Source organism: Ammodytes marinus (assembly GCF_949987685.1).
Source record: "Ammodytes marinus genome assembly, chromosome: 16".
NCBI classification, from domain to species: Eukaryota; Metazoa; Chordata; class Actinopteri; order Uranoscopiformes; family Ammodytidae; genus Ammodytes; species Ammodytes marinus.
This window is the reverse complement of record NC_137220.1, coordinates 29,341,159-29,354,404: the sequence shown is the minus strand read 5'-3', so window position 1 is coordinate 29,354,404 and position 13,246 is coordinate 29,341,159. Positions and strand designations below refer to the sequence as shown.

Genomic DNA, 13,246 nt, shown 5'->3' with positions numbered 1-13,246 from the left:
GTATCAGCTCAACTCGACTCGACTCAGCTCGCATTTTTGGCGTTTCCACCGCGAAAACATGGTACCTGGTAGGGGAAAACGGGGTAATATGTCACACGGGTTGGTTTGTAACAATCGTTATATCTCGGAACCAGAAGGCGCTGTCTGTGAAATTTTGGTATGTAAATATCCAGAATTGGGATCAGAGGTCACCTACCTGAATTTGAGGTGAGAGGACTGTTTGTGTTTTTCATGTCAAATTGAAAATATTTAGCTCCTCAGTATTTTTCTTCTTTTACACAATGGGTTTATAACAAAACACTTGTTACCCATAACAAATGTGAAGGGTAAACTATAGTTTAGATTGTGGTTAGCAAGCTAATTAGTTGTCAGATGGTTGTTGGCCTTGATTCTAGCAAGAAATTCAAGTTGGGGTTGGTCGTCAAATTTTTTGGGGGGTTGGTTGTCACGTTATCCAAAGGCTGCAGCCAGAAAAGGAACCCAATAACGAAATTAATTGTCAAGCTGTATCCTCACTGACACCCCAGAGAAGGAGAGAATAGAGCAGGAAAAGGCAGCTAGCATGCAAATGGAAAAAGGGCAACAAAATCAAAACAACCCAGTGCATCCCAAACTAGACCAGCTGCCAAAGCTACAGTAAGTTATGTAGGCCTATTTATCAACTTGCAATGCAATTCACCTTTCAAATTTAGTTCTGCTTTCTTGCCTTCTTTTTAAGATTATTCCCATTAAGATAACATTGTGACAAACAACCCCATAGCGTGTGACAACTGACTCCTTGATGGGGATAGAAAAAGTGAGGGGTACACATTTCAAGCCAACACCTTATAGTGGACCTATTATACTTTTTCGACTTTTATGACCTATAAATTGTTATAATGATTTATAGTCATATTTAACCATACTAAAGTATCAAATAATGACTTGCATGCATTTAGACATATTCCCTGCTACACTTTTGAGTGTATTTACACCGCGTGCAGCCTTCTCTGAACTTGTACTTGTACCTGTGCAAATGGCAATAAATATATTCTTCTTCTTCTCTGGCTCTCTTTCATTTGATTTGCATCACAGATCCGAATTTTTTTCCCCATATATTCGCTAAGCTCACCCAGTTGTGTTGGTTGTTGGGGAAGTTACTTTAAACATACGAGAGGAGACATGTAGGGCAGTTAGCAGCTATAGGCTAAATAGCCTATATAGCCAGCTGGGACAGACATGATAGCGAGCGATTACATTACAAGCCTCGGACTGAACTGATTACCTCAATAAAATGTTCAGGCTGAGACACGGCTTGCATTTATCCTGAAACAAGCACTAAACAGTCAACTTTATGATGCCTGTGTTTACGTGCATAGGGATGTACATGACACATCCCTACAGCTGACCGTGTGGCAGAGTTACACATCGGGACACCAACCCTCCCTTTTAATGGCCCGTCACAATATTCTTCTACTTCTTTTAGTAAACAGATACAAGGGGGGTATTTCTTAAACATTTTTCATCCGTGTTTTTGGCGGTTGGTTCAGTTAATAGTGCAACAACTGCTCGTAATTTCTGCTTTGCTACTTTGCTCCGGAGTTGGCTTTCTGCCCCTTTGTATGACGACCCCGCCCACGTTCAGGAGGTACTATTTGCAGTGGAAAACGACCCGTGCTGCTACCAAACCAAGTTGAACTGAGTCGAGTTGAGTCGAGTCGAGCTACATGTGCGGTGGAAAAGCGCCATAACACATGGTGCAAATAGTATTCACCACAAAAACTAATTGTAATATACCATAGCATACATTTGTGATAACATTTACCCAAATTAGTACATAATATGCAACATTTAAGTGACTCAAAACACATAAAGTCTCAAAAACCCAAAGTTTCAAGGCATGTTGGGAAAACTCCACCCACAGGTACTTTGTGCAAAGGTGAATCAATGTGATCCACGTTCAACTTGTGGGCTGCCGAAGAGTAGTGTGCACATGCAATTATCTAAATTAGCCCTGCGTTCCAATACCTATACTCTCTGCTATTTAGTTTGGTAGAAAAAAAGATTTAGGATGTCCCAATTCTTGTGGTCAGATTTAGTATGCTTAAAAGTACCCAGATGTCTGCTACATCTGGCCAAATTTTTTAGCGCGGAAATCAGAATGCTATTTGGGCGATTCTGACACAATCCAGTCCGCACCGTAAGTGACGTCACATCGACGGAGCCACCGCATGAAAACAACCAGGGATGCGACAGATATAGCAAGAGGCAAGATCAAGGCACGATGTTATTTTAGTTCAAATCGCCTACCCCTATTTCATCCTAAACATATAGGTTTTATGCTGATTGGTAGCCTACTCATTGTTTCTCACCTGTAGCAAAGAGAGAGCCCACAGTTTCCTGATCTTCACACAGCACAGGGAGGATCGGGACACCAATACACCAACTTGGTACAGCGTCTGGTACCTGATCACAATTAATAAGCAAGTTATGGCCTATGGCGTAACACAATTTAAATAAAGTAATTTCTTCTGAGTAATATTGTAATGAACTGACCAGCGGTACTGCTCTGCATGGGACAGGAAAAAGTTTGGAAAGTACAAGAGTTCCATCTGAAAAAGGAAACAGACATTAAACCTGGCTCAATGGTATCACAACACTTTATTTCAATGTTTAAATGGCTTGCAAAGAAATGAACATGACATCTCATACATACAGTATCTCACAAAAGTGAGTACAACCCTAACATTTCTTCAAATATTTCATTATATCTTTCCATGGGACAACACTGATTAAATGACACATTGATACAATGTTAAGTAGTCAGTGTACAGCTTGTATAACAGTGTAAATTTACTGTCCCCTCAAAATAACTCAACAAACAGCCATTAATGTCTAAACTGCAGGCAACAAAAGTGAGTACACCCCTAAGAAAAAATGTCCAAATTGGGCCCAAAGTGTCAATATTTTCTGTGGCCACCATTATTTTCCAGCACTGCCTTAACCCTCTTGGGCATGGAGTTCAACAGAGCTTCACAGGATGCAACTGGAACCCTCTTCAACCCATTCATGACGACATCAAGGAGCTGTTTAGACCGTCTTTCCACCTGGGATTAACATCTGATTTTTTGAATCTGGTTACAAGTGGACAGCTCTCAGTCCGTGTGTTCACACTTGTATTTTCAAGTGTGACTTCTTTGTCTACTTGTGATCCGATTCCATTTACCCACGCTGTATTTAAATCAACACGTACATAATTTCCGTTTACATTGTTGTTTTCAACCGGTGGGGTTCAAACAAGTAAACATACAGTGCCACAGTTTTAATCGCATTTGCTATTAAAATGCATTACATGCGAAGATAATTACCAGTCTAGATTGACGAGATAGGCTACTGTCTCATTTAGACAAGGAGGAGCGATGCACAACACTGCTTAGAGGGCTCTACATTAACACTCGCCAAATGCGGGTAAATATCATAGATAGTATATAAAAGTAAAAACTCTTAGGCGAGTAAGTTATTACGCCACTTTGGCTGGTGAAAGATTTTTGCTCGCCAGGCGGCTTTTCTAACGTCTGCCTCTACACTCTTGTCACCACCACCAGTAGCCTACACGGCTTTCTATATGCAGTTAAGTTACTGCATCATGTGCGAACAGAATATTTCCTGTACGCCTTCACATTAATAATAATAATAATAATAATAATAATAATAATAATAATAATAATAATAATAATAATAATAATACATTTTATTTACAATCATATGAAAAAGTTTGGGAACCCCTCTCAGCCGGCATTATAATTGACTCTGCTTTCACAAAAAAAATATAAAAGTGGTATGTCTTTAATTTACCAGGAACAGCTAAGTACTGGGATGTTTTCCAAACAAAGATTTTTTGAAAAGCAGTATTTGGTTGTATGAAATAAAATAAAATGTGAAAAACTGGCTGTGCAAAAATATGGGTACTCTTGTGGTTTTGTTGATTTTAATGCCTGTAACAGCATGTAAAACTGATGAATTTAAACACAAAGTTGGTTGGATTATGTTGTTAAGCCTTGAACCTCATAGAAATGTCTGTTTAATCATGAGAAAATGTATTTTAGGTGCCTAAATGCAAGTTGCACTTCTCTTTGACTCTCTGCTGAAGTGAGACAGAATGGGATCATCAAAACTGCTCCCAAAAGATCTTAAAAACAAAGATTATTCATTATCATGGTTTAGGGGAAGGCTACAAGAAGCTTTACCAAAGGTTTCAATTGTCAATTTCTACTGTAAGGAACGTTGTCAGGGAATGGAAGGACACAGGCACAGTTGCAGATAAACCCAGGTCTAGCAGACCAAGAAAAGTACAAGAGCGGCATATGCGGCGGATTGTGAGAATGGTTGCACACAACCCAAAGATCACCTCCAAAGACCTGCAAGAACATCTGGCTGCAGATTGTGTATCTGTACACAGAGGCAGCTGAGAAGGCCTCTAGATGGCTGTGGATCAAAAGGGGTGATCCGTGGGTACATGCTACTTAGACACAACTGGGACTTGATCAATCCCGGCTGGGTCGCCTGGGTGAGGGTGTATGATGTTGCGAGACCCGAAACACCCAATGACCCCAGGTTCCATCACTGATGATGTGTCTAAGTGCATCAATAGATGTATATTAAACTATTTTACCCTGGCCTGGCCAGTGACGTTCAGGAACAGACTGGATGACAACCATGAATAGTGTGGCGACAACTGGAGAGACAGTGGACAGCTCGGAGAGACGGCAACCGGGGTAGGAAGGGCCAGCAACCCAACCTGCAACTTCTGTGAGGAAGTACCCAAATCAGCTACGGAAAGCCTTAATGAAATATACCCCCAGGGGTGCCCGAGAGGGGGGGAGAATGAGCACCCCAATAGGACGGACCTACAGTTATCGACCAACGCAAACGGATTATCGACAACGATTGCAGAATGTGTCTGCGGCAAAGTATGCAAAAACCCGCGTGGCCTGAAGATCCACCTGACCAAGATGAAATGCTTGTTGAAGGAGCAACTGATACAGCGCACAGGGATAACCCCTGGTGAGACGCAGGAGGAGCCAAGCCCGGAGTCACCCCACAGTGCTCGGAGCCTCCACGTACCAGTAGCCCCAGACCCAGGCAGAGTAACCGAACATCGTCGGGTCAAGTGGCCTCCGGCCAGTAAGGAGGAACAGTGGCTCCAGTTCGATGATGATGTGGATACGATCCTAGAATCAGCAGCCAAGGGCGACGCAGACAGGAAGCTCAAAACCATGGCAACCATCATCATCAGCCTTGCTGTCGAGAGGTTTGGTACAGTGGAGAAGTTGGGTACCAAGACCCCCTACATGAACAACCGTAGGGCAGAGAAGATCAGCCAGTTAAGGCAGGAGCTGCGGGTCCTGAAGCGGCAGTACAAGGTAGCGCGAGAAGAGGAAAGGGATGCCTTATCAGAACTTTGCGGCATCCTCAGGAAGAAGCTCACCACTCTTCGAAAGGCAGAATGGCACAGACGGCGGGGGAAAGAGAGGGCCAAGAGGCGGTCTGCCTTCATCGCAAACCCCTTTGGAGTCACCAAGCAGTTACTTGGGCAAAAACGAAGCGGCAACCTCGTTTGTCCCAAAGAGGAGATCGACAACCATCTCTGCAACACATACAGTGATGCTGCTTGGGAGGAAGACCTAGGTCCCTACAGATCTTTGATAGACCCCCCTGGACCCACCACAGACTTCAACAGCAAGGAGCCCAGTTGGAAGGAGGTTCAGGAGGTTGTCAAGGCAGCCAGAGCCAGCTCAGCCCCTGGACCAAGCGGAGTGCCATACAAGCTATATAAGAGGTGTCCCAGACTCCTTCACCGGCTGTGGAAGATCCTGACGGTTATCTGGAGGAGGGGAAAGGTAGCCCAACAATGGAGATTTGCTGAAGGTGTCTGGATTCCCAAGGAGGAGAATGCTAAGAACATCGAGCAGTTCCGAACCATCTCGCTGCTCAGCGTTGAGGGGAAGATATTCTTCGCCATCCTATCCCGTCGGTTGACGGAGTTCCTCCTGAAGAACGAATACATCGACACCTCTGTGCAGAAGGGTGGAATCCCAAAGGTGCCAGGATGCCTCGAACATACAGGTGAAGGCAAAGGAGACCTAGCAGTGCTGTGGCTCGATCTCACCAATGCTTATGGATCCATTCCCCATAAGCTGGTGGAAACAGCACTGGACCGGCACCATGTCCCAGGTAAAATCAGGGACCTTATCTTGGACTATTACAAGAGTTTCAAGCTGAGAGTCACCTCTGGGACAGTTACATCTGAGTGGCATCGGCTGGAGAAAGGGATCATCACTGGATGCACCATTTCAGTGATCCTCTTTGCCTTGGCCATGAACATGCTGCTCAAGTCGGCCAAAGTCGAGTGCAGAGGTCCGCTCACCAAATCTGGAGTCCGCCAGCCCCCCATCAGAGCCTTTATGGACGACCTGACAGTAACAACAACGTCAGTGCCGGGGTGCCGATGGATCCTTCAGGGCTTGGAGAAGATCATCACCTGGGCTCGGATGTGTTTCAAGCCTGCAAAATCTAGGTCCCTGGTGCTGAAGAGAGGGAAAGTGACTGACAAGTTCCGCTTCTCTCTGGACGGCACCCAGATTCCATCGGTGACTGAGAAACCCATCAAGAGCCTCGGAAAGACCTTTGATTGCACCCTGAAAGACGCTGCATCCATCAAGGCCACAAATCGGGAGCTGGAAGCGTGGCTGACAGCAGTGGACAAGTCAGGTCTGCCTGGTAAATTCAAGGCCTGGATTTACCAGCACGGTGTTCTTCCCAGGATTCTGTGGCCCCTGCTGGTGTACGAGTTCCCTATAACAACGGTACAGGGCTTCGAGAGGAGGATCAGCTGTTATCTCCGTAGATGGCTGGGCCTGCCACGAAGCCTGAGTAGCATCGCTCTGTACGGGCACAACAACAAACTGAAGCTCCCCATTAGCAGCCTGAATGAGGAGTTTATGGTTACCCGTGCAAGAGAGGTGCTGCAGTACAGGGAATCCAGTGATCCGAAGGTCTCCAAGGCTGGCATCGTAGTCAGGACTGGGAGGAAGTGGAGGGCGCAGGAAGCAGTCGAGCGGGCGGAGTCACGCTTGCGTCACAGCGTGCTGGTCGGCCCAGTGGCATCTGGACGAGCAGGGCTTGGCAGCGTTGCAACCACGCGCTACGACAAAGTCCTGGGCAAAGACAGACGCCGATTGGTCCAAGAGGAAGTGAGAGCTGGCGTGGAGGAACTGCGTGCTAGCCAGATGGTGGGGATGAAACAGCAAGGCGCATGGACGAGATGGGAACAGGCAGTGGACCGCAAGATCTCCTGGTCTGAGCTTTGGCAAGCTGAGCCTTACCGGATCAAGTTCCTGATTGCGTCTGTCTATAGGCCAGGACACACCAGCCCGATAATCGCCGTCGTCAAAAAAAAAGACGAATCTGTTTGGTGTGTGCCGTGACGTCGGCCGACGTAGAGGTCGTCGGGCTTGTTTTGAGCCTGTCGGCCGGCGGCCGACCGTCTTTCATTTGGAGCAATTTGATTGGTGGAGGGCTAGCGAATCAGTGAAGCCCGGAAGTGAGGCGGGTAGCACAAACAGCTAGCCATCGTTTTAATGTGTTTGTTCATTTCGTTTTGCGAGTACTCACATGTGTAGGGGGTCAAACCTATGGACAGCTCTGTGCCGCCACCGTGCGGCCAAAACACTGCAGTACACCCTTACCTCTCAGTTGGGTGTGTCCAAACGCTAGCCGGAAACTCCACCCCGGTGGAAAGCCGGGACCTTTAAAAGGATGCCCCGCGGCTTCCTCTTTCTTTCTCGTGACCAGCCGTTGGCTGACCCACATATAGAAACCACAAGTCTGTACAGACCTACCGGGCCTTCCTCTTCAAGCCCACAACCAACCACCACGTGTTTTACGAAAACTATCTCCTGCGGCCACAGGCGATACCTGAAACAACAGTGTGAGTTGCCATTGTTCCGTTGGAACGACCAGAAGAACTAGGAAGACAGGCGAGTTTACCGATAAACTCAGCCTTTGGACTAAGGACGTGAGCCGGTCGAAGTTGTCCCCGACCGCAACCACGTCTCCACACGAGAAGCCGGCGAGTTTACCTAGAAACAGCCTCTCGTACCGCGGACTGGAGCCAATCGGTCTGATCTACGATTGAAGAATTCCCCGCACCAAATCAGCGAGCCCTTTTGCCTCTCTCCTGCGATCAGAAGACCGCAGAGACCAGCTCCCCGACTGCCACAGGCTCGGACCCTGGAGTTGATCGCCGTCTAGTGAGCCCCGTCTTGGAAAGGATTGGCTGCCTGCCATAACGACGACGAGCAACGGAAACTAAGTTTCCAACAAGTGAGATTTTGGCATAATAATTACCTGGGCAGATGTTTAGTTATTATTTACTTTTTTAAGTGTGAACAATACTGTTTATTTTCGAAGTTGTGTTTGCTATTTTTGAAACAAGCTGTGTGATCAATCCCCGTTTGTCCTCTTCCCCCACGGAGAGCCAGAACGGATCAAGTTCGATCCTTTCATTCAACGCTGCAGCGTGATTTCAAGTCTGCTGTATGTTTTAAAACCTCACACCCTTTCTTTTTCCTCCTCTTCCTCTCCTGCACGCACGTACACACACGTTAGATAGCACGTTAGATGGTAGCCTTGATCAGATAGAATTGGTGCTAAGATCTTTGGTAGAATCCCTTTTTAAAGAGCTAGTGTTTGTTCGAAATTCCCCGCCTCAAATATCATTCGTCAGGTCCTTTGTTCCAAAGGTAGACGCCCTTTTGAGCACCCGTGGTAATCACTTCCCCCATCGGGGAAAGTAGGATAGCCTAGCTTAGCCATCCAGGGACGCCATTTTGTGTCATTAATAACCTAGCCTATTTGGGCCGCCATTTTGTGCCTCTCGTGTCCCAAGTCACGTGGGAGCTTCCCCGTCCCTTTTGTTCTTGCTCCGCTACACACACACACTCACTCACACACTCACACACACACACACACACACACACACACACACACACACACACACACTCACTCACTCACTCACTCACTCACTCACTCCCACACATTGGTACATGGCTGTATAAACAACAGTGTTCTAGACGTTTTTCTTTGATTAAGTGTATTGGCTTTATGTGTGTATAAAACGGATGTTACCTTAAGTTTCATTGTGGTTAAAATAAATGTTCTTATATTGTAACCAGAAGTGTTTGGGATTTATTTGTGTGGATATTATTGGAGTGTCAACAATCAACAAGTGAAAGACTCTGTAGCCTTCAGTGTTGAGATCATATTACCAAATTTATAATAGTAACTACTTGAGTACATTATTTTATGGAAATGATCTTTGAGACTAGGATTTGCTAATGTTGATTTGTTTAACTGAGTGTTAAGCTAATCAACGTTTCTAAATAAATCCTTTGATTAAACGAGACAATTTGCTATTACTTTTCCATTCTTCAATGAACGGTGGTGCCCCTTTTGAACTTTAAGAAATTATTAAAGTATTATTAATCATCAGATTAATTTCTAATAGCGGAATTAATCTGAACTACCTGTACCCGCTACACATGCATCAACCCTTGTTGACTGCTCGACACCATGCTCGACACTCTGCTAAAAATTGTGCTCTTATGGTCCATAAATATAAATACGTATTTCTATCTATGTTTATGCTCTACAGAGCTGTCCCATCATTTCCGGCTTTCGTATTTTTTCGGGCCACAATACAGATTAGCGCCGCCTGCTGTTGTGGAGACATTACAAGCGCGGGACGTACGGAAAATAAGCAGTCGTCTCGGTGTGTTTTTGGGCCGTGACGGAAAGACTGGAGCTTCCTGAAACGGCGACTCCAGTTTTTGGGTAGTCGGAACGTGTCGGATTGGTGTGTCCTGGCCTTATGATGTCTTACCCAGCCCATCCAACCTCTTCTGCTGGGGCAAGGTTGACGCACCATCATGTCCTTTGTGCCTCAGGAGAGGAACCCTAGAGCATATCCTTAGCTGTTGCCCAAAAGCCCTGGGAGAAGGACGCTACACTTGGCGACATGACCAGGTGCTGAAGGCGATAGCAGAAACCATCTTCACCAGCATCACTCAGAACAAGCCTCTCCGACCAGCAAGACAGGCGATTGCTTTCATTCGAGCAGGGGGGGCAGCAGGACTCCTTGGAACCGCACCGGACTGGCAGATGAAGGCCGACCTGGGAAAGCAGCTCAGATTCCCAGAGCACATCGTGGACACCACCCTGAGACCAGACCTAGTTCTGTTCTCAGATTCAACAAAACAGGTGGTCCTTCTGGAGCTGACAGTTCCCTGGGAAGAGCGCATAGAAGAGGCCAATGAGAGGAAGCGTGCCAAGTACGCCAACTTAGTGGAAGAGTGCCGCAGTCGGGGGTGGCGTGCCCGGTGTGTGCCAATAGAGGTGGGCTGTAGAGGCTTTGCAGCGCGATCTCTCTGCAAAGCATACAGCATGTTTGGAATCGCAGGTGCACGCCAGAGAAAGGCCATCAAGACCACCACAGAGGCAGCTGAGAAGGCCTCTAGATGGCTGTGGATCAAAAGGGGTGATCCGTGGGTACATGCTACTTAGACACAAGTTGGGACTTGATCAATCCCGGCTGGGTTGCCTGGGTGAGGGTGTATGATGTTGCGAGACCCGAAACACCCAATGACCCCAGGTTCCATCACTGATGATGTGTCTAAGTGCATCAATAGATGTATATTAAACTAACTGTACATGGTTCAACAAATCAGTGCAATTTGCACCAAATTTGCTGAGGGTGGATTTGGAGCCAATTAGGAGGAGTTCAGTTTTGTTGCTGTTGAGTTTGAGGAAGTTATTTTTCATCCAGAGTGTAAGGGAAGACAGGCAGGATTCAATGTGGGAGATGAGGGGGTTGTGGGGGGATTTGGTACTGAGGTAAATTTGGGTGTCATCAGCATAGCAGTGGAAGTCCATTGAGAAATGGCGAAGTAACTGACCAAGGGGGAGGAGGTAAATGATGAAGAGGAGGGGGCCGAGTACAGAACCTTGGGGAACACCTTGTGTGACGGTGACTGTGGCAGATGTGTGGTTGTGGAGGGAGATGAAGTTAGATCTGTCAGAAAGATATGAATGAAGCCAGCTGAGTGCAGTACCTTCGATACCGAGGTTGCTGAGTCTGGTGAGCAGGATGGTGTGGTTAACAGTATCGAAGGCTGCACTCAGGTCAAGGAGGATGAGGAAGTTGAGGGAACCAGCATCAGCAGAGGTGAGGAGGTCATTGAAGACTTTAAGGAGAGCGGTTTCTGTGCTGTGGAGGGGGCGGAAGCCAGATTGGAGGGATTCAAAGAGGTTATTGGCGTGGAGATGGGATTGGAGTTGTTTGGTGACTTACCCTGTGTTCCAATACCCGTTCAACATGCCCTCGTTCACTTTCCCTAGGCACTTGCCCTCGGGGGAATCCCCGCCGCCATCTTAAGTGTCGTTCCAATTGTCTGGAAACTGAAGTGAACTTCGTGATTTAGACCCTCGGAGGGCTGAGTGATCAAGTGAACATCCATGGTCACTCCGAGGTGGATATCACCCACAGTGCATTGCAATTCGTCTTCTTCTTCTCCTTTTATTTTCCGGTAGACTGTATGCTTTTAGGGACATCGCGGCCACCCGCAGGACAAATATATATATATATAAATATATTCCAAAACGCCTCAATTAGGATATCCTATTTCCATACGAACAATCCAGTGAATGTATTGCAGTTTACACATTGCTGCTATAACACAGATGGCTGCCAATTAGAGGGCTATTTAAAACAAATGTTTTTGGTTGAAACTAACATAAATAAGAAAATATGTCGGAGCAAACAATTTACATGTGTAAGTAACAATATCTTGATAATCTGAGTTACCGTGTCGAAATTCAATGTTTGTTATGCTATGGAAATGGCTTTCTGCAACATAGGCTACCTTATCAGAATGTTATAATTCTGTATTATTTGCATTCAGATTTACCTATGTAACTGACGGTCTATTGCGACTACAAGGGCAAGTGGGCAAGTGGGTTCCATTTAAATCCTCCGCTCCTCCCCCGCCCAGTCTCCCTCCGCTCTCCAAGTTCCCTCCGTGCAACGTATGCCGTTACGTCATACCAAGGGCTGAGGGTAAATGAACGAGGGGAAGTGCAACTACTATTGGAATGCAGCTTATGCGTTCAAGGGTTTTGGAGAGGAAGGGGAGGTTGGAGATTGGGCGGTAGTTACAGAGGGAGGCGGGGTCGAGACCAGGTTTCTTGAGGGTGGGGGTGACAGCAGCAGATTTGAAAGCAGAGGGGACAATTCCATGGGACAGTGAGGAGTTAAAGAGGTTAGTGAGGTAGGGGCAGAGAACAGGGAGGCAGGACTTGAGCAGGGGAGTGGGGAGTGGGGAGTGGGGAGGGGGTCAAGGGAGCAGGTAGTAGGTTTGGAGGAGCTTATAAGCTTGGAGAGTGCAAGAGGGGTAACCAGGTCAAAGTGGGAGAGACGGCAATGAGGAGGAGGGGTTGGGAGGTCCAGCGAAATGGGTAGGGGAGGGGCCATTGAATGTGCAGGGGGTTCATGTACAGGGAAAAGTGAATGGTTGATGGTGGTGATTTTGTCAGCGAAAAACTGGAGGGATGAGTTGCAGAGATCTGGGGAGGAGGTGGAGAGGGTGCTGGTCCGGGGTTTGAGGAGGTTGCTCACTGTGGAGAGGAGGGTTCTGGGGTTTTGGCAGGGGTCAGAGAAGATGGCAGAGAGGTAGGCAGACTTGGCAGCGGTGAGGGCGTCTTTGTAGGCAGTGAGGTGGAGTTTGTAGGCTTGGTGGTGGACTGTGAGTGAAGTTTTTTTGGAGAGTCGTTCGAGTTGGCGGCCAGTCTGTTTCAATTTGCGGAGTGCAGGTGTGAACCAGGGGGAAGAAGTATTAAAGGAGACAGTTTTGGTTTTTAGGGGGGCCAGGGTGTTGAGGGAGGAAGACAGGATATAATTAAGGTGGTTTGTAAGCTCATCAGGTGAGCTGAGGGTTGAGTCCAGGGGGAGGGTGGAGGAGAGCAGGTCACAGAGATGGTGGGGATCAATGGATTTGAGGTTACGGAAGGTGATTTCTCTGAGGGGGCGGGGGCAGGGGGTGGGGGAGAGGATGGTGAACAGTATACGTTTGTGATCAGAGAGGGGAAAGGGGCATGGGTGAAGGCTGAGTATAGGGAGATTGATGGAGCAGACAAGGTCGAGGATGTGTCC

At 47.0% G+C, this 13,246-nt stretch overlaps 1 protein-coding gene across 2 annotated transcripts in view; it reads right to left on the bottom strand.

The window, feature by feature from the left end:
- The window catches only part of cln3 (CLN3 lysosomal/endosomal transmembrane protein, battenin), a 78,465-nt gene that overhangs the window by 30,054 nt on the left and 35,165 nt on the right, over positions 1 to 13,246 (bottom strand). For both annotated transcript variants that reach the window (XM_080043490.1, XM_080043489.1), the window contains exons 12-13: positions 2,536 to 2,591; positions 2,352 to 2,445 (exon numbers count right to left, since the gene is read on the bottom strand). In XM_080043490.1, coding sequence (XP_079899616.1) covers positions 2,352 to 2,445; positions 2,536 to 2,591 — 150 coding nt within the window. The remainder of the gene's footprint in view (positions 1 to 2,351; positions 2,446 to 2,535; positions 2,592 to 13,246) is intronic.